At 38.6% G+C, this 21,911-nt stretch overlaps 1 protein-coding gene across 1 annotated transcript in view; it reads left to right on the top strand.

Moving 5' to 3' along the window:
- COL4A4 (collagen type IV alpha 4 chain) overlaps positions 1 to 21,911 on the top strand; it is a 99,473-nt gene that overhangs the window by 20,666 nt on the left and 56,896 nt on the right. Inside the window, exons 5-19 of the mRNA XM_023532938.1 lie at positions 202 to 246; positions 858 to 974; positions 4,344 to 4,412; positions 7,036 to 7,071; positions 8,442 to 8,504; positions 8,828 to 8,863; positions 9,077 to 9,118; positions 11,805 to 11,885; positions 12,713 to 12,766; positions 13,037 to 13,096; positions 13,939 to 13,983; positions 14,298 to 14,351; positions 15,159 to 15,228; positions 15,779 to 15,883; positions 19,962 to 20,126. Of these exons, the coding sequence (XP_023388706.1) occupies positions 202 to 246; positions 858 to 974; positions 4,344 to 4,412; positions 7,036 to 7,071; positions 8,442 to 8,504; positions 8,828 to 8,863; positions 9,077 to 9,118; positions 11,805 to 11,885; positions 12,713 to 12,766; positions 13,037 to 13,096; positions 13,939 to 13,983; positions 14,298 to 14,351; positions 15,159 to 15,228; positions 15,779 to 15,883; positions 19,962 to 20,126 (1,042 nt within the window). The remainder of the gene's footprint in view (positions 1 to 201; positions 247 to 857; positions 975 to 4,343; positions 4,413 to 7,035; positions 7,072 to 8,441; positions 8,505 to 8,827; positions 8,864 to 9,076; positions 9,119 to 11,804; positions 11,886 to 12,712; positions 12,767 to 13,036; positions 13,097 to 13,938; positions 13,984 to 14,297; positions 14,352 to 15,158; positions 15,229 to 15,778; positions 15,884 to 19,961; positions 20,127 to 21,911) is intronic.

The following is a 21,911-nucleotide window of genomic DNA, read 5'->3' on the forward strand; positions in this document are numbered from 1 at the left end:
TTGGCTTCCTTAGGACAGAAAAAAGTATAAAAGATCGATTCTTAAAAGTTAGCATTTAAGCTCAGTAATGTAAAAATAGGTGACAATGACTACTGAGTATTTTTTAATGAGTTATTAATTATTTATGCTTTCTAGTAAATCAACTTGTTAATCTAATAATTTAGTAAGTTTTATAACTTGGTTTATTTTCTGGAATTTTAGGGTCCAACTGGTGTTCCTGGATTTCCAGGTTTGGATGGCATACCTGTAAGTACCCCTAAATTTTCTCTATTTTTTAGAGAAGGGAGAAACCCTCATCGAAACCCTTAAAATCACATGTTCAAAAAAATTTGCATATGGCAGACTCTCTTCATGTTCTCATTTCAGTGCATGAAGGGGTGCTTGCATTTCGATTTCGTGGAATGATCCCGAGAGAGACCAAAACATTTTATTGGAATAGCAATGTTTTCACATAAATCAGAGAAAAACATTCTGAAATACAAACTATGTAGACTTGTCAAGTACAATATTCTGGAAATATACGTATACTCATAATGCAAGTTTTTATTTGCCGTTGAGTCCTAATTTTTTCATGACAGAAGAAGAGATATTTGGGGGGCTTTATAGTTCATTACAGTCTTTTCTAATGATTTCAAGGAAGGCTTCCTCCCAAATCTCTCTAAATCCTCCAAACTAAATGAATTTAAATTGAGGCCTATTAAAATTTATTTTTACTATGCTACATAACACTTGTGGGTAGGGAAGGAAGTTTCACAAAGTCAAACAACAATTGCCAGAATTTGAGTACCCATGTCGCATAACCTTTGTGTGATAATATTCTTGCAAAAATGCTTCACCTCTAATTTTGTTTCCCACAGGGGCACCCAGGGCCCCCTGGACCCAGAGGCAAGCCTGGCGTGAATGGCTACAATGGCTCGAGAGGTGATCCGGGGTTTCCAGGAGAAAGAGGAGCCCCTGGCCTGGGTGGCCCCCCAGTAAGATGCCCAGAGCTCACCTGAATGGGAATCTTAAAAGAAAACACCCTATCGTGGGAACAGGCTCAATGTATTCAAGAAACAGGGTTAATACAAGTGTGCTGGGAATGTGCCGAACAAACGAGCGGCCTGGAGGATGGAGACCGAGAGGCGGGTGGGGCCTAGATCGCTTTGGGATCTCATGGACTGTGGAAGGGGGCTGGATTTTCTTTTCCGCGCAATGGGAAAGCTTTGGATGGTATTAAGGAAGGAAGTTATATGACTTGATTGAGGTTCCACTAAGATGCTCTGGGCTGCTGTATTGAGAATGGATAGTGGGGGAAGGGAGCAAGGAGGCCAGTTAGTAGAACTTATGTTGTTTATCATTCAGGGTTCACTGCAGACATGTAAACCCCATTCAGGGTTCACTGCAAACATGTAAACCCCCCTACTTGAAAGGAATTTAATACAGAGAATGGAGCGCTTATTTTAACGGCCGGAGGAGTGGGACTCGGGGCCACCATGGGACTACTGATTTCTAAGGTTCACACTTAGCTGCAATCCAGAAGTCCAGAATCTGCCCCCTCAACACAAGCTCAGCCTCTCACCCCCATGTCGAGACACCAGCAAACGCTCAGTTTTCTGCCTTTCTGCTTGGCAGCACCCACAGCACCAGAAAGAGGATGCCTTCTTCACTTCTGCCCTCCAAATCTCATAAGTACCTCTCCCAGGTGGAGCCTAATTCACATCCAGCTGCAAAGAGGTCTGGGAAATGTAGTTTTTTAACTTTCTAATCCCCATAATGCAATAAGATAAATAGAAGGGTTTGGAATGGATGCCCAGAAACAGTTGGCAATATCCAGCACTTGAGAAGACTTTACTGCTCTTAGGGGTGTTTTTTCCCCCAAAATTTCGACTTTTATTTAAAAGCAAGAAATACCCTTTCCTCTACGTCTTATATTCCCTTTCTCTTTTTCTTTTTCACACTTAAATAAAGATTGGAGATGATTTGGCTTTTCAAAACTGATTTGCTGTGACTATTTTTCAGAAAAGTCTTTCTACTTCCCTAATTGAATATCATTTCCCAAGATTCCTTCTAAAAGATTTTCTTGTCATCACCGCCAGAGTCATCCTGATTTCTTCTGAGTTTTCCTTTGGCTCCAGATCCTAGTGGAGCTGATCTGAACATAGAACTAAAAAAGGATGTTCATACTCACATGTTTCTCGTGGCATCAACTAGGAAAAACAACCAGCTTTTGTTAGTGAGCTCCTCAATCACCGTTTGTTTTCAAAACTCAGCCATGGGAAGGGCCAAGTGCAGCCTGGTCAGTGCACATTTCTTAAGATCTCCCAATGGGGTCAAATCTCATTCTACTGACTGTCTATGAATGTTTAAGAGGGCAAGGGTCCCCCGCTGTAGATTTACCACAGCGTGCAGTGCTGACCACGGTACTGAAGTTCGTCATCATGGTCTCTGCGAGGCAGCTTTCTTTCCTTTGACTCATGTGTAGGCAGACCCCCCTTTGCATAGTAGTGGGGGACCTTCAGAAGGACCACTCAAGCTGGAACCTCACCAAGCAAGCTTAAAAAACGATGGGAGAAATCACTGTTGTCCCGTGTCCTTTAAAATATTTTATTAAATGTTGAAAACTCTCTTATTGTTAGCTATGAATACGTAGGGGATTCTTTTTATAAACGAGTATTTATTTGGTACGTTGTAATTTAACACATTATACACATCGAGAATTAGAGTGTTTCATTTTCCTTGTAAAAACTTATCAAGAGTCGTGTAAGCAAGGCTTGCCTTCTTCTCCTCATGTAACTTATAAGATGAAGTGAATGTGTTTTCTGTGCTTTGGTGAATTGTCGTACTTTTTCTAAGTTCAGATGAGCTTCCCGTACTCTGAAATATTTCTAAGAACTCCCTGAACACGAAATTCTTTTGCCTGTGTCACTCCCTCTGACACATCTTTGTCCTTTTTGTCACGACCACTCTCTTTCCTAAGGTGGGTAAGTTAGTCTTCACTAAGTCCCTCTGGCTCGCATGACAGAGGTGTCGACATTTCCACGAATCTGTTATTTCTTCTATAGCTCCCTTTACATTGTGCTCGATTTTCACTTCAAGTGTTATTTTTCATGTCCTCACTTCATTTTGATCTTTGTTGGTCAATTTCCTCTTTCAATGATTTCTTCTTATGAAATGTCATTTGGATTGATCACTCTGAAATAAAGGGACAACACAACAACACACTTTGCAGTCTCTGTGTGTGTGTGTGTGTGTGTGCGCGCGTGTGTGTGTGTGTGCACTGGGAGATATGTAGTGACCAGTCACAGACGGCCTTTGTAAACAACGATGTAATCAGCTAGTGGTCATGAGTTGCATCTGTCACTGATGAGTGATTGGAGGACCCGTGAGCTAACAGTGACATTTTTATTTTGTGCAATTACTCAGTTAGTACAGTGGTAACTGAAGTTGAACCTTTGGGTAAGAGGGCTGGTGCTATTTTACTTAACTGTGGAACTGAAATCCATGCACATTGAAACTGTGCAAAGCAAGGCCTTCCTGTGTAGGTGAATCTGATTTCTCAAGGAAACCGCTGATGTAATTTGTCATTAAACTGTTAGTATCTCCCATTGGAAGCAAAGTCAGGTATTCTTTTGCATGTCCTTTGTAGGAACTTGATATATGGAAATGGTTAAAATTTTTCTGTGGTAACCCAGTTAAGATATATTAATACATCAAGTAGGATATTAAGATATTAAGTAGGAGAACTTTGGGAGAAAATAATACGTTGAGGTATTTCACTCACTTAAAAAAGTACCCTAAGTAAAGTTGCAGCTATATACAAAAATCTTCCAAAAGAAACATACTAATTTTTAAGTTAATCTTCTAAAGATGCATAGGTTCTCTTTTAAATACAAATCTTGACATGGATAAACTATTTCTAGAGCATATTATTAACTGACAACTGCAAAATTATTTACTTCTAAGAATAATACACGTTTTATGAATAAAACATGCATTATGTTTTGAAGGATAATGCAATTTTCCTGCTAAATAATTGATACTAGTAACATATTAGTATATGTTATATATAACCTACATAAATATCTATTACATATTTGTAATATGTTTCTATGTATATAAACATAAATATATTAGTAGATACTCTGCCTTTGGATATTTCTTAATAGATTTTAACTGAATATTGAGTGACTATGTAAGAGAACCTTAGGATGATAATAATAATGAAAGGAATAAAGAAATCTCCTCTAGTGAAACATGACTATAAATAGTAATTTATTAATGGTTAATACTTTACATAGAAAAGAAAATATTGAAATAGCAATATGCTTTTTTCTTTTCTTAACGGAATATTTTATTTTCAGGGCCTTCCTGGAGAAAATGGAGAAAAAGGAAATTCAGTGTTCATCTTCCGTGCTGTTAAAGGTGTCCAGGTGAGCATCATGATCACGGTGGGTTTAAAAAATTTTTTTGCCACATAGGTAAAGCCACGCAGGAAACATGTAGACTGAGATTTTTTGAAACATCCCTGAGCACAGTGTTTTTTGTTTTTGTTTGTTTTTGTTTTTGTTTTTCATCTTTACCCTCGCCCTCTGGGATGGCACTATACTTCCTGTGTGAAGGCACGTGGCTTTAGTTACTCTGGCTCTAAAATTCCATTACCTCCCAACTATTCTTGCAGAGTTGTAACAGATAGATTTATTTTGCGGTTTCTCAACCTTGGTACTGTTGACATTTGGAGCCAGATAATTATTTGGGCGAGGGCTGACCTGTGCATTGTAGGACATTAAATAGTATATCTGGCCTCTGCCCATTAGATGCCAGTACCACCCCCACCCCCACCCCCACCCCAACACATACACAGTATCTCCAAACATTACCAAATGTCCCCCAGGAAGAAAAATCACCCCCGGTTGAGAAGTACTGATTTATTTGTAGTCAAAATTTAATAGTAATACTTGCATTCCAGTATAATAGAAATCACTATTATTGAACTTGAAAATTATGGAAACCTATCCCACTGTCCTTGGCAAATTAAATGCTCTTGTGTTTTTAGCAGAGAATGATATACAAATATTCAGAAATAAACTCTTGGATGATGACCTCATCTCTCTAATATGAGTAGCCAGTAGCCATGGATGAGCAAAAGTAGATCACTAGCTATGTAAAGTCAAGAGGAGAGACAGTAGACATTTTCAAGATGTGGTCATTCGTTTTAAGGAAGAATATTCTACAACAATGAGATAAAAGTAGTTCTAGATTCTTCTACTGGACCCTGAGTTCCATGCTACCTGGAGTGGACACACCTGAGTGGTGATGCCTTTAGTGAGCTCACACTTTTTATTTGTGGCCTCTGTGCCCATTCATACTTGTGAAACAGCAAAAACTATGCTTTTGTTTATGACTTAAATGACATTAATAAACTCAGCATCAAAGCAAGGTCATTCTAGGGACCTGCATGCTGTATTGTAAGGAGTGAACTGACCCTTCCTACTACTGTGACTTTCAGTGACCTCCTTACGCTCTCTGAACCTCATGTTTGTTATTTTTGAAAGAAAATTAAAATGATACGTACCCTGCCTTCCTCTTGGCATTCATGATCTTTTCTAATTTATATTACAGCATATTATAAATTATAATCTACTGTACATACTAGTTATGATGAGTTGTTTTTTTTTTTTGTAATTGTGCAGGAGAGGATGGGTGAATAAAAGAGGAAATGGATATAGAGAATTTCTCATCTTAAGAGAAACAAGATTAATAACCTTAGAGAAACAACAGTCTTGAGAGCCTACATCCACTTCACACACATTCAATTGGTTATTATTGAAAAAAAAAAAACCAGAAAATAAATGTTGACAATTATGTGGAGAAATTGGAATGCTTGGGCACTGCTGGTGGGAATGTATATGGTTCAGCTGCTATGGAAGATGGAATGGTGATTCCTCAAAAAATTAAATGTAGAATTAGCCTATAATCCAGCAATTCCACTTTGGGGTATATATCCAAAAGAAATGAAGGCAGGGACTCAAACAGATATTTGTACACCTATGTTCATGGCAGCATTATTCGCAAAAGCCAAAAGGTGGAAGGAACCTAACTGTCCACTGATGGATGAGTGGATAAACAGGAAGTGTTTTATACATACGATGGAATGTTATTCAGTCTTAAAAAGGAAGGGAATTCTGACAACATGAATGAACCCCGAAGTTATTATGCTAAGTGAAATAAGCTAGTCATGAAAGGACAAATAATGTATGATTCCATTTATATGTGGTCCCTGGAGTACTCAGATTCATAGAGACAGCAATCTTCTGGAATGGTGGTTGTCAGGGGCTGGGGGAGGAGGATGGGTAGTTAGTATTTAATGGGTACAGAGTTCACATTTGTGGGGGATGGGAAGGTTCTGGAGGTGATGGTTGCACAATAGTGTGCATATAGTTAGTGCCACGGAACTATACACTTAAAAATCGTTAAAATACAAACTTTGATATATGTTTTACAATATGTTATATTTTACATTTTTTTAAAAAAGCTTGTATTCAAGAGAACATACAACCTTTGATACTTTAAAATAGGTTGTCTTGAGGCAGAGTCACAAAGCAATAGATTGGCACAAAAGCAGATGGGAGAGAATTTCCACACAAATTCCCTTCACATCTACCCCAGGGTCATAAAAGGAGCAAGATGTCTACAAACAGAGGCAGGGTGTGGCCACTGGACCAGAGGCAGTTTAGCTGTGATGAAACAGGACTATCGAATTGAGAATTTAGAACATTTTAAACTGAAAGGTGAAATCGTGTCTTGATTTCACCTGCTCACGACTGCAGCCTCTTTCTCTGGTTTCAGCTGAGTAGAAGCAGAATTTGCACCAAAGATGGAGGCTGGAAATCGCCTCCACAGAACCTTCCATGGTTGTCTTTTCGACACTGAAAAATTGAACAGACTGTACATTAGACAGCTCAAATAATTCCCGTGTGTTCCTACTTTTATGTCGTGTGTTTTAGGAAATGAGGTTGCTCTTCTAAACCAGTGTGTCGTTCGTTATTACTGCAGGGTGACAGAGGGGACCCAGGACCTCCTGGCTTACCAGTAAGTCTCCTGAACAGGCATGTGCTTCTGTTTGCTCCCAAATAGCCCCTGGTCCCCACTGGTTTGTATCCCATCAGGACCGGCTGCAAAATTTGCAGGTCCACCTGGTGCAAAAAACTTCCAAAGAAATCACAGTGTATGTAGGTCCCTTGTTCCAAAATTATGAATGTCAAGACGGTGACAGCAGAATGTTAAATCAAGCATGAAACCTTATGCGACTGCGCAGGTCTTGCCCATGAAGCCATCCTTGAGTCTGGGCAAGCTTTTGATGACCTTGCCCTTCTATCTTTTAGTGATCATTTGGTATTGCTCAGGTGTGTGCGGTCACTTAATATTTAGGAAGTTAAGTCTGCTTAGAAACTGTGTAAGTAATATACATCAAGTGGAAATGATTTTGCTCTAGACCATTCTGCCTACTGAATCGATCATCGTGTGTTATATTTAATATTTTGCCCCGTCCTCATCTCTGAAATCTGTAATTCAGTGATTCGATTAGTCTTTTTAATTAATCAATGTTCGCAAGATTAAAATTGAAAGCCATTTGCCTCCCAATGTTAACCTACCTTTTCGCTTGGTAACTTCGGCTGTAGACAGGATTACTTACCAGGTCGGTTTCCTTAGTACTTCTGAAGCTCAGGTCTACGTAATCATAAGATACCTCGATGGCACTGTTATGGTAAATACCATTTGGTCCTCCAGGAGAGGACATTGCACACTCACAAGTCATTTGACCTAGGTGGGGCCAGCAGGAGAACAGAGAGCCTCTCTCCACACTTTCAGGAATGCCCAGCTGTAACCAGTCCTTGTGAATCTCTGTGTAAATTCATGTTGCAAAAATTACAAATTTAGAAATTAGAAATTTGTTTATGACTGAATCATCTCGATCTTGAATCGGGGACCATATTCTTATTCATGTTGATCTGATAGGGCACGTTTAAAAAATGTATTAGAGTATAAATATATTTATATTTTAACATTAATGTTAATATTAATATTTTTAAAGCATCCTGATGTATATTGAAGTTAAAACATTGGTGGGATTTAGGAGTAGCTAGTAACAAATTTTCTCTTTTCTCTACTTTTGTATCACATGATTTATTTGTAAACAAGTAAGTAGATTGATCGCTGGGTCTTAATTTAATCCTAATGTAGGACTTTGTCACACTTGCCAGAGTGCTGTTGCCATGTGACTTTGTGCCCTATGGCCATGCCAGAGCTGCTTTAATAGGCAGATGTGCCCAGGACTGTGACTTCTTTGGAGGTTTATCCACCTGGGATTACATACAGTTCTCGCTGTGAATGGTGACTATGTTTTTTGTTTGTTTCTTTCTTTGTTTTGTAACGAATGCACTGATTTTTCTCGTGCTTAGGGACCTAGGGGTTCGAGAGGACCTATAGGCCTGGTGGGGCATCCAGGAGAGCCGGGGTTAGCAGTAAGTATAGCTCTGCTCATTCTGACCCTCTACAAACCAGACCTGACATTTAAATACAATAAAAAAGGCAAAATCACCCTCTCAGGCCAGGCACAGGTGGGCTCTTTGGGAGATTATCAGCCGACGAATCGGGGCACACCTGCCATTATCAGTGAGAGTTCATCTGGAGCATGGATCTCCCTGAATAACAAGCAGACTGCCATGCTCAGAAGTCCATCAGGGGTGTTTTAAAATCAAGAGTTTCCTAAGAGGAATCTGGGACAAACAACGAAGACACGTGATTTCTATGACTGACGTGTGATTTGTTTCTACTGTTGGTTTAGGGACTTCCCGGCCATCGTGGGAGTCCGGGTTTGAAGGTAGGCAGCCGTGAGTAAAATGCACAAATTGAGCTCAGGTACAATGAGATAAGTGACCACTGTTACTTGTCAGAATGATTTCTTTCCTCTCATGAGACTTCCCAAAGTATTTAATAAATAAACTTGAACAAATTTCTTAACCAGAAGTCTTGCTTGTAATTACTTGTTTAGTATTCAAAAGTAATTAGATTTATTTATTTTTTCTGTTTCCAGGGTAATCCTGGCGTGGGAGTAAAGGGGCAAATGGGAGACCCGGTAAGAATTCGCTTTTGCACGGAGGAGCAGATGTTTAAATGTATGTGCTGCCGGCTCGCGGAGTATGTGTTCTGATGATCACTTAACTGCATTTGTTATCTAGTTGCTGCCCAAATGTATGGCTGAGAATTTTTCTTTGCTGAATTATTATGGCACCATTACCCTTAATGCTAAGATGACAGTTCTGACAAAAATTTAACACTAAATTCAAGTTAATTTATATGGCATACTTCACCCTAACAAGAAGAGATAGAATATCTGATCATTTTTCTGATGATATATCTGGGGTAGCAAATTTGTTTAATTACTGATTTCTTTGGTTTAATTTCACAATTTCATCAAAATCTCCAACTCTGCATGTAAATAAAAACATAAATAAGTGGAACAAAAAGCATGTAGCAACACACAATCTCCCTCTCTCGGTCCTTTCGGCCGAAGCATGAAATTTAGCAAGGGCAAGCTTTAGAAAGGTGTTTCAAGATGGCGGCTTATCTAGAACCAATCTGAATGGCTAACAGGTGGTGACTGGCTCTTTCAGCAACTGTGAGCAAATAGTTCAAAACATATGGCATCTACTCTGTACCACACTAGGATCGGTGCTGGCTGTGGGGGTTTAGCAGAACAGACCCTACCCTTCTCTCAAGGAGTCCCAGTGTGGTTGGGTAAGTTATGGCACAGCCATTTAACAGAAGGACCAAGTTGCCAAAAATATACTGGAAGACGTCATGATGTGAGGAAATGCCTACACGATCATGCTGAGCAGAAAGCACAGGTTACAAAAGTATAAGCTCAATTTGGTAAAAATTACAACCAAATACATTAACATATACACTTGGAGCAGGCTATTTCTCCCTTGACACCACTGATACTTCACGATTGTGCAGAGCTGTCCTGTGTGATGCTCTGTTTAGCAACATCCCTGACCTCTACCCACTACATGCTAGTAACGTCCCCCTCTCCGCCAGTTGTGACAAACCTAAGATGCAACAAGACCTTGCCAGATGTCCCTGGGGGAGAGTGTGTCCAATTGACCTTGAAGAACAACTAACTTAGAGAAATGATTGAAAGAAAATAGACTGACACAATGTTTCCCAAACTCAGGAAGTCATGGACCCCTGGGAATATGTTTGTCAAAGCGCCAGAAGCCCACGCACACCTGCTTGAGAACTCCCCACTTTGTGGAGTGAGGCAGGCATTGCCCGCTTAGCGACTTCAGCATCAACACAATCAGGGGCGGTTGCGAACTCGGGCCATAGAACAAAGTGGAAATATTTGGCTCTGAGGTGGCCATTCGAATGATCCAAAATAGGCTTATTTTAATTATTTTGGATTGTTGGATGAATAAAAACATAATTTTGAAATTTCAATGCAGAACTCTCGGATACTCAAGAACACGTTCGGCCCACCCTAGTTTCAGAAACAATGCCCTAACTGGTTATTACTGATTTTTCCTAGGTGATGTGATTATGGATCATTTACATTTTATTCTGCATAACTTTTTTGTACATTTGACCAATACGAATAAATGGTACTTTTGCAATATGGAAAAATAGTAACATGACTAACATTTTGAAGAAGCTCCTTGCTTGTCAGCCTTTTTAGGTTTTGTTTAGGCTTATTCCAGCTATGAGAATAAATATGGTTATCTTTACCAATACATGTTACCCATTTATTTGTATATTGTTTATGCATTTGTTGAATTGTCTATTCACACAACAGAAAGCTATAAAGCAGCTACTACGCCAACACTGTGTTAGGTGCCAGGGTACATCAAAGAAAAAATGTCCCTAACTTCCTGCTTCTTCTGTAGTTTCTCAAGTTTAGGTAGGAATAAAATTATTGGTTGTATTTCTTTCATTTAAACTTAAAACAGTATTCTTCTTCCCCAAAACCCACTTATCAAAAACATTAGCAGTTTTAATAATTATTTATTTGAGAATTTTCTTTGTCCCACTCAATGTAGTAAAGAGTAAGCATTTTATGTACATTATCTATTCCACAAAATAATACTTTCAGGTAGGCAGTATTATAATCCCCATTTCACAGAGAAGTAAAATGGGATTTAAAAGAATCGAGGAAACTAGGGATAGGATAGATTTTAAGGAAATTGCCCCAAATGACACAGTCAGTAAGGGCCTCGTTTGTAGACACAGGTGACCTGCTCTATCAGTTGCTCTTAACTGTGACACAAGAGGGAAGATAATTCTAACTGCAGAGTAAGAGAATGACTCAGAAAAGTACAAAATAATCATCATCTAATTAACAGTAAGAATATATGGTTATATTGTGGCAAGCCCAATTCAAGAAAATCTTTCTCTCCAAAAGAATAACATCTATAATGACATAAATGAAAACTTTTGGCTAATTATTTTATAGAGAGTTTAAAAATATTATTGCAAATAAATTAGAAATAACTTAAATCTAATCACAATGGAAGAGCTTAATAGGATTATGGATCACTTTTATTTTTAAAATTTATTTTTAACCATAAGCATATATTGCTTATGCAAAACAATAAATATTTAAAATTATATCATTTATTTGCCATGATTTTAACTTTAAACCCAATCACACAGGATCGTAAGCATTATATCACAATAAATAGGGGAAAATCTTTATTTCAAATTTTATTTCAAAATAAAATTAATATGAAATTCCTATTATCTTGATTTTTATTTTTTTAAAGGGCGAAGTTGGCCAGCAAGGTTCTCCTGGACCCACCCTCCTGGTACAGCCACCTGATTTTTGTCTCTATAAAGGAGAAAAGGTAATTCCCAATCCATATGTTACTTCGGTAAAGTAGTAATGGCCAGCACCACCTGAGCAGGTGCACTGCCACTGAAATACTGAGCACCCCCACGCATCACTGCATTAACCCCAAAGCAACCTTAACAGGTGACACCGTTATTAACCCCACTGCGCAGAGTTGAAAAATGAGGTTTGGAAGGGTTACCGGTATCCTCTATGTCACCCAGCTGCTGCGTTGCAGACTTAGCTTGGGCTACTAAATTGTGACATGTCTTTCAGCATATAGTGTTCCATTAATCTTGCCTTCGGTGTGTGGGCTGAAAAGACCACTGGAAGTCCAGTTGTCCTTTATATGTTACAAATGGTCCTTTATATGTTACATAGGGGCTTGATGTTTTGATAATTGATAAGGTAACCATTGCGTAGAACTGGGCACGTGATCAACGACTGGCAAAGATCGAGTCCTCTATCAGCCTGCAGTATTGATGTTACCGATGCCACAGACGGATTCTGTTGTCGATTTTCAATTACTGGATTAAATTTCTCTAATTTGCTCAAAATGAGACACTCCTCTGAAAGGCCACATTCACATCTTGTGTCTGCTGCCCTGGCTCCAATGCCGGCCCCCACTGTGCCCCATGATGCTACACATCTCACAGAGAACTGGCCCGAGTAATGTCAAGTTTGTAAGTGAGCTTGGATCTCAGCTGCTAATTAGCGAAGCTGAAGAGTAACCTCTTAAAAAATTAGTAGAATGGTTGTTGAACAAGGTAATTTCTGAAAGAGATTGAAATCAGTATGCTAAATAATAATCATAAGCCAGATTATACTCATTGTGATTTTTAGGGTGTAAAGGGGATGCCTGGAGTGATTGGACCACCAGGACTACCAGGACCCAAGGTAGTTTATTAAAGTACCTTTTTATATTTGTATGATGTACTATCTTCTTCTTCTTCTTTTTTTAATTTTGCACAGTCTTTATCATTGCTTTAAATGTTAAATGTTACTAGAATTTTTCACTATTTTATCATAATCCTGTAGGGTGTCTATTCTAAAGTAGTTGATTTCCTTAACCTGCTGGCCGTAATTTTTATTTCTCCTTTCCTTTTGCATTCTCTTTTGTTGCAGTATTGTTCTTTAAACCATTCTAAAGGTTGCCATCTTTTTCAGGGAGAACCTGGATTTGGGGCAAAAGGAGAGAAAGGCATTCCTGGGTTCCCAGGCCCTCGGGTAAGGATTATTCACGCCGTCCGTGAGTTCGGAGGCATTTCTCTCTCCCATTTTTATAAAACCAGATCAGTATTTCGGAGAGCTGAAAAGTGGGATTACCTCAACTAGGAATAATATATTTTGACACCAAGAATTGTCTAATAGCTAAATGTCCCAGAACACCCCTTCCATTGACATCATTTAGATAAAACAGGCAAGTGGAAGATGGAAGAATTGGCAGGAAGTAACAGGATTGTGGCATTTCCTACCTGGCTCAGTGTTAGTGCGATAGTAGCTTGGAATTGTTCATTTAAACCTATTTGATAAAAGAAGGAACCGATCTAAAAGAAAAACACTGAATCAGGCCTCAAACATCACCATCCATGTCACTAATGGGATCCCCATTCATAGAATCACTGTGGAAGCCAGACCCCAACACACACGGGCATTGGCTTTAGGTTTAAGACTTAATGGGACAGCATTGGTTTCCATCGTAATTTCGATTGCCGATAAAGCATAGAGCAACTGTTAATCTCCAGACAAATTATATTGCAATGATTCTAAAAATATTCAGCCCAGTATAAGCGCTAAGTTAAACTAAAAAGGAAGAACAACAATAAAACCATGTTCTTAATTTAAAGCGCTGGCAAGGACGTGATTTTTTTTTAAAGATAAGACTAAAGATCAATTAAAATAGTAAATGTTATAAAGAAATGGACTCTATTTTATATTTATTTCCTTTTATTCAGCTATCTTTGCAGATAAGATTAAATATCCATGGAGCAGTCTTGGAAGGTAAAACATGATCCTCGAACTACATTTGAATTTAATTCTGTTTGTGTTGATTTTTGTGAATTGAATAGGGTGACCCTGGCTCCCACGGATCTCCAGGTTTTCCAGGATTAAAGGTAAATGTACACCATCGTGGAGATGATAAATGCATTGTCATGTGTAAATGCAGTTCGGCGTCATTCAGAAGTTGTGCCAGTGCACGCAAATACGCACACAGTAATTAGAGACTCATCCGTTTTATGAATTATATAATTTAGCTGCGGGTGCACAAACTAAAGCACAATGCTGTTGCAGCCCAAAAGCGGTGTTAAGATTTTGCACAGAATCTCAGTGAGCGTGGGTTGATGTGTCGTTCAAATTAAACGAGAATGAGATCATTTGATACCCAATCACATTTTTTTATAAAAGGCATGTTTCTGGTTATTTGTAGGGGGAGCCAGGAGTGTTTGGAGATCCCGGGCCTTTTGGATTTCTTGGCCCAAAGGTAAAAAAGTGAGCGTATTTGACTACTGTCTGATAAAATTCTCCGTCTTTCATGCTATTTAATTTATTTTCTAAAGTATTTCAGAAGATGATTCAAAAAATGTAACTTTTGAGAGACAGTTAATTTCGTACATATTATTTTTATTGCATGTGGTGATAATTACATTTCACTTTTGAGCAATGACCCTTTTGAAGGTGAATAATAATGAAAGTTTAAAAAGCTTCATAGGGATCATATAGTATTACGATTAAAAACAGGAGCCATGGGCCACGGGCCATGGGATGCCTTCTGCTCTCACCACCATAAAATGTTTTTCTTTCCTTTGTAACCTCTGTGACCTGACATTCAGCCCTTGCTCAGGACAAGCCTTGGTGGCATTAAGGTAGACACAATTAAGGGGGACAGTATTTGCTGGTGAAACAAAATATAGATTCAGATCTTGTAGGTGAATAAAATATTTGTTCTCGAGTGCCAAGTTAGACGTTAATACTCATTGTATATCTACAAACCTTCATGGCTTCAGAGATATCTAATTTATGAATAGAGAATCATTTTATTGGAGTTAAAAACACTTTTTTTTTTCTTTTGGGAAAACTTTGCCAGTTGGTTATTTACTTCTGCTCATAGGTAGGAGGTCAGAAGCCTTTGTTCTTCCTAGAAGTTTATAAACCATTCATTTCTCCATTCAGCCTATAACCTATTTCTTATGTGCATGCGCTCTTGGTCCTTCTAATATTTATTTAATGCCAGATGACATGAGAAAAATGTTCATATCTCTAAGAGAAGTGAATGAATGAATGATTTCAGGGGGATTCTGGAGACCGCGGGTACCCGGGGCCACCAGGACTTTTGGCAACTCCACCTCTTCCACTCAGAGGTTTGTGCTTCACTTTGTTCCTCCATTAATTATTTGCAGCTGGGATTTGAGTGGCCCTGGCAGGGGAGCCTGGCCCAGCATTTCCATAGTTGGCACACTAGGCAGGTTAAATATATGAACTTCAGCATGAATACATCATGAATACATACAAGCACCAGGAGAGAGATGCAGCTTGGTTCAACTCTATCAGCATAAGGCATCAAATTTCATTTTAGTATGGCAACTACATACTGGGGTTTTTACTATGTCACCTTTCAGAAAGTTGGCTTTTTAGTTGTTGAAATATGTGTAAAACCATTTGACTAAGACCTATCAAGATGCTGCCTGTAAGAAAAGAGCGGCCTACATCAATGACAAAGACAGCAGCACCCAAAGTTCGTGTGTCTACAGAGTCGAGGCAGACGAAGGGGCTCGCATCCAAGATATAACATTTAAGATGCGGTGAGAAACTGCAAAACAGTCTCCTAGTTGTACTTTAAAAAGTAATTGTGTGTGGGTTTTAAAATGCAGATATATGTTTATTATATTCACGTGTCATTATTTTTGGCAGGTCCTCCAGGAGATCCAGGCCTCCCTGGACGCTATGGAGAAATGGGGGCCATCGGAACCCCTGGTCCTCCTGGTCTCGCAGGTAGACCAGGGGAAGCCTGTGCAGGTACGAATCCACTGGCTTTTATAAGCCAGGTCTGCTCCATCCTGGTCCACACCAGCAGTTGTCAGCTCTAGGCGGTACTAAAATTACATTAGGAGCATTTCTGAAATACTGAGGGATGTGCCTGCCCCAGACCAAGAATGCTGGACTCCCAGGCATCTGCTATTATCAAAGTGCTTCATATTTCTGATGTACAGCCAGGGTTAAGAACCACTGGACGCAGATCAATTAATCACTTACTTGGAAGAAATCCAAGTACCCGGGCCGCACCTCGGAAATATTCAATCAAGATCTCAGGGGTGTGGTGAGGAATATGTGTGCATAACAGGCTTTTCGCAAGATTATCACATGCAGATAAGATTTAGAAGCTGCTGCTGGGGTTAGAGTGTGTTTTCAAGTCTCTCCCACCCTCTGGGACATCGACTTGGTGACATTCCCTGGTGACATCGACTTATCAAAATTGAGTGATCTGCCCAGACCCCAACTTAAACCTCTTACCTGAATGTGGAAATACAAGCTATGATTTAAAGCATAAAATTTTGATTCAACCTTAAACACACACACACACACACACACACACAAACAGTTAAAAAACCCAGCTCTCCCCCCGCCCGCAAAAAAAGAAAAAAAAAAAAAACACAGGTTTTGGTAATATTTGATGAAGATCCTGGGAAATAATTATGTTGACCTAAGGACTTTTTAAACTCCTACGAATGTTGTGCTGATTAATATTCCTAGTAAGATTAGAAATAGAAATTTAGAGGATATTTGCATTCTGTGATCCCTGGAGAACTGATTAAACATCTGAGGAGAAAAGTCTGGAATAAATGTAATTTTATCCAGTCTTGTTACATTCACTGACTCGAAAGTTTCCTGAGATATTCAGTTGTTAACTACAAAGTTGTTGTTCAATCTTTCACGAATCTAGCTTTCATTTTGTAGGATCTGATGGCTGCAAAGGTAGAGCTTTGTTGAGTTCATTTAATCTTTAGATATTATAGCCTTGGCTTAACTGACCCAGGACTATCTAAATCACATAGAGTACTCTGTTGGTCAGGAAGCACTTGACTCTAGTCTTAGATTTCTCCTCTCGGACTTATTTATAATAAAATACTGCCTCCAGCAGATTGAAATCAAATCCCAGTGGGAGAAAGTGACACATGTCTAGCAGATTCAAACCCAAAATATAACAGAAATCTTCTTAATTCTAAAAGCCTTTTTTTTAAAAAAAAGAATTAACCCGGTGACTTTCAAATCTTCACTATAACCCATAGTAAGAAATAATTTTATATCATATTGCATTTATATTACATCACACAGACACATATATATACTCACATATGCATGTAACTGAAAAACAAATTTCACAAAATATCTTTATGGCATGTGACATATTCTATTTTCTATTCCATTCTTTTCTTAAAAAAAAAATAGTTTAATGCTGGCCACAATTTAATTGATTTCATGTTCTACAAATGGGCAGTCACGGCTATGATATGCCACCCACTGTTACTCATTATCCCTGCCAGAAGATAGTTGAGCATTTTCCCTGGAATCAGACAGTATCCAGGTTCATCCAATGACCAATTGCAGAGATACCGAGTCAGGTCCTAGGAAGGGCATGCAGCTGAGTCCATGGGAGCACATGTTCATTTTGTCTTAAGTACACCAGGGTGTATAGCTTTTATTATACGTATTTTATTTTATAATCACCTACAGTATTTACCATGGGATAAGCAAGATTTTGGAATCAGACACCTGTGATTGAATCACAGCCTTGCCACTTAGTATAGTATAGTGAAATAATTATGCGTTTTTACTATGGATTAAGAGTGTTCCAGATTCTATTACTTGTATGCTGTGTGATCCTGGGCATTTGTTAAACCACTCTGTGCCTCAGATTTTTTATCTGCAAAATAGAATTTTTGTTAAGGCTGAAAGAAGTAATAAGTATATGGTTCTTAGATTACATCCTGGCATATAGTAAAGACTTACTTTGTTAGTAATTATTATTATTATTATTATTATTATTATTATTATTACTTATAGTTGTCTAAAATTTTCCACGACTTATCTATAAGGTACAAATTTAGCAGGGTTGTTTGAAGAGTAGAGAGAATGCGTGAAAATATAAGCAGAGTCCCAGCACGTATGCACACAAAAATAAAAGCCGTTATTAACTAGCATGCCGTATTACTGGTTTCTCACAGGGTTTCAGTTGTCTTTTGCTGAACAAATTGTCTAAACCTAAGGGCTTAAAATAATAACAATTATTATATTACTGCAACTGGAGGGCAGTTGAGTCTGATGGTCATACAGTCTGTGCCACTCAGCCAATAGACTGACACAGGAGTTGGGATATTTAGAATGAGCATTTATTGTCACAGCATTGGTGATCTGAGAAGGCAGCAGGTTAACACTTTCAAAAACTGACTGTCTTTCTCAGTCCAGCTTAGGTTATTTAAGGGAAAATCTGGGCATTATTCCAGAAGCTGATGATGGTTCCTTTGGAGGGAGGTCTGTCGCGCTTCACGGAGCCATCCCTCTGCCAACGTGGTCCTCTGGTGGCGTTAGCAACCCAGGAACAAGACAAATAGTCTGGAAGGGATCTAGACCAGAAGGCTTGTGATCAGTAAGCATAAGCGCATTAATCATAAGCTTCAGGGCAATTTTCTGTGGCAGGGGACTTTCCAAGCTCTGGGTCAAGCCCCAGGGGACCATCTATTGTTAAACTATAGGGCAAGGAAAGGTAAAGCCGGGGACACTGTGAGGCGTCTACTACGGAGGTCTCAACTGGGCTCTTCTTCATTACCTTTCGCTCTGTCTGTGGTTCAAGAAATCAGGAAGGGCTCAGCTGAGTGATTCTAGATCAGGGATTTCCATGCAGTTGCAGCCGTGTGCTGGCTGGAACTAGAACCCAAGGACTGGCCATGTGTCTATATCCTGCCTACATCTCTCATATAGTCTCAGGGCCTATCTATGTGGATTCTGCACTTAACTTAGTCTTCCTTACAGGATGGTGGCTTCAGAGCAATGAGATTGTTTTTACCATGGGTTAGGACTCGGTCCCAAGCATTTCAGCTCACAAGGCAGAAGCCTAATCACATTTGATAGTCTAGCCTTGGAAACCATTTAGCATCACTCCCTCCATACTCCATTAGTCCAGGCCATCACATAAACCCGCCACGTTCAAAGGGAGCTGAAGGCTCCATTTCTTGATGGGGCAGTGTCAAAGTTCTCCAAGAGTGTGAGGGATAAAGTCAACTGTGGTGGTCATCTTCAAAAACCACAGTCTTCCACAAAGAGATTCTAGAACAGGCACGCTTAGGAAAACACAGGAGATGTGGTCACTTTCACACAAGGGCTTTCAGCTGTCTGTAAGCCAAAGCCACCAGCGAGGGGAATAGGACATCAAGGGGAAACAGGATTTAACTGCTGCTGCGTTACTCGTGTTGACCTTTGAACACACTGAACATCTAATCATCCAAGGAGCGTGTGCTATATTGCCAGTTATTGCACTAAGCTTCTCATGTGGATTATTTTATTTAATCCTTGTAACAGGCCTCTGAGGTAGATATATAAAGGATTAAAGAAGCTAAATAACCTACTTAAGTACCCGTGGCAGGAGAGGGAGAGGCCAGGCTCGAATTCAGCACCTCCGTGTTTTCCCACCAACCAAGGTTGCTGTGGTTTTTTTATGTCCTCCATAAGTGATTATGCGAGTTCATATTTTTATTTACTAAGGGTGCTAATGTGCTTATTTATAATATTTTCACCAAGGTGGAAAGATTGAAAAAAAAGAATTTTAATTAAATAATATGTATTTATTTCTCAATAACCCTAAAGAATAGGGAAAGGTAAGAAAATCTGATTCCTCAAACCTGTTAGTTTCCACTTGTGTGATTGTTTCATCAGAGGTGAGGTGTTTTGATAGCTGGGATATTCAATTATTTTTTTAACTACTTTTCTTTTCCTTTAAAAAAATTCCATAGCCTAAGGAAAAATAGACCAATTTGATTTTATCTACAGAAAAGTTTAAATTGATACTATATTTGGTTTTCATTCTTGATTTCTTTTGGAGGCATAATGGGACACCCTGGACCGCGAGGGATTCCTGGTCACCCAGGATTTCCTGGGGCAGCGGGTATTCCTGGGAGACCTGATTCTGCTCCAGGAAAACTGGGGAACCCGGGACCACCTGGGTTGCCTGGAGCACCAGGACTGCAGGGGCCTCCAGGATCAGATGGTAAAGTGCTCCTCATTCACATTCATTGGCATTTATGTTGAACTCGACTTTCTAAGTATTTAAAAATTATCGAACATTTCAGGACCCGAGTTAATATTAATACTACAGAAAAAGTAAATTGATGTTAGCTGATCACATGAATGCACATAAAAATATTTGATGGAGAAGTTAAATCCGATGATAAAATTTTGTAAATTTATATAGCTTTATTTCTTAAATATAGTTTTAATTTTGATCAGAATTATATATGGACCTAGCTTAAGAGTCAAATAGTTGTACAAAGCCAGTCACGAAGAACTGCCATCACAGGCAACTCATTCTCCTGTTCCTTCCTGGATCTTTTGTTATTTGCCTCTATGCAACATACTTATATTGTTATTTCTTAATTTTTCGGTTTGAGCATTATCTTTTGACTTCCCTCTGCAGAAGATACATGTAACTCTCTTCCCCCTCCCTCCCAACCACACATGTGCACATTGGAAAATATAGTTATTATCAAAATTTTGGTTACGTAAATATTCAGAATTTATAATAAATAGTTATAAAATGCTCTTCTCTGGTTCAGTGATACGACACTATATGTTATTATTTTCCAGCACATTTTATTAACAGTCGTCTTTTGTTTATTTGTGTGTTTACTTGTTTTTTAAATGTACTTATTGCTAATTCAACCTCAACCCCCCAGCACTGTATAAATCTTCTAATAATACATATAATTCATTAAATATTCTCTCAGTATTCTCTTTGCACAAGTCTTTCCTGGAGCTTTTTGACCTGTTCAGGTTACATCAGATTGTATTTTAGATCTGCCTTAAGATCTGTCTTAAGAGACACTGTCTTAAGATCTTCCTTTATCATTATCCTTAGAATGAATTCTCTTCCTCTCTCTCTCTCCTCCCCATCTCCCATCTCTGTTTTCACAACTCATATATTTCTTTCAATGATTTACTTTCTCATTATACTTCTGAAGAAAAGGTATAGGTCGAAGGATCTTACCTGTCCAAAATGCCTTTATTTCACTTGTGGAATTTATTTGATAGTTTGGCTGAGTATAAAATTCTAGGTTTGAAGTATTTTCCCCTCAGGTTTCCAAAGGTGTTCTCCACTGTTGTCTAGCTTACCGTGTTGTCACTGAAGAGTTCAGTAACTTTGAAATATTTGATCTTTTGTTTGAAAGTTTATGTATTTTTCTTTGTTTTCGATATTCTTTGAAATTGATTGGCCTTTGTATGGGTACATTTGCATTTATTTGCAGGCAATCCAAAACAAATCCTACATTTCTAGGGAATTTTTTTTTTTTTTAATCTTTAGGTAGAAACATTTCTTGGAGTAGTTCTTTGAAAATATTCTCTCCTTTATTTTTTCCTTATTTTCTCTTTTTAGATTCTAGATTTATCAAAGACTCAATCCTACATGTCTCTATTTATCATCTTTATTATTCACCTTTTAATTTTTCTTTTTTAAATTTAATTTCATTATAAGTTTCAAGTATACAGTACATTGATTAGACATTTATATAGTTTATAAAATGATCCCCCTAATTGCTCTTTCTCTCCTTTGGCTCTCCATCTAGCCATTACATGAATGCTAGCTGCATTTCCCAGGCCGTGCTCTGCATCCCTGTGACCACCTATCAACTATTAATTTGTACTTCTTTAACCCTTCACCTCTTTCTCCCAGCCCCCCAGCCCCACTTCCCTCTGTACATCACAAGATTGTCCTCTATATTCGTAAGTCTGTTTTTGATTAGTTTGTTCTTTTTATTCCTTAAATTATACATATGCG

This window comes from Pteropus vampyrus, unplaced genomic scaffold (genome assembly GCF_000151845.1).
Source record: "Pteropus vampyrus isolate Shadow unplaced genomic scaffold, Pvam_2.0 Scaffold93, whole genome shotgun sequence".
Lineage (NCBI taxonomy): Eukaryota > Metazoa > Chordata > Mammalia > Chiroptera > Pteropodidae > Pteropus > Pteropus vampyrus.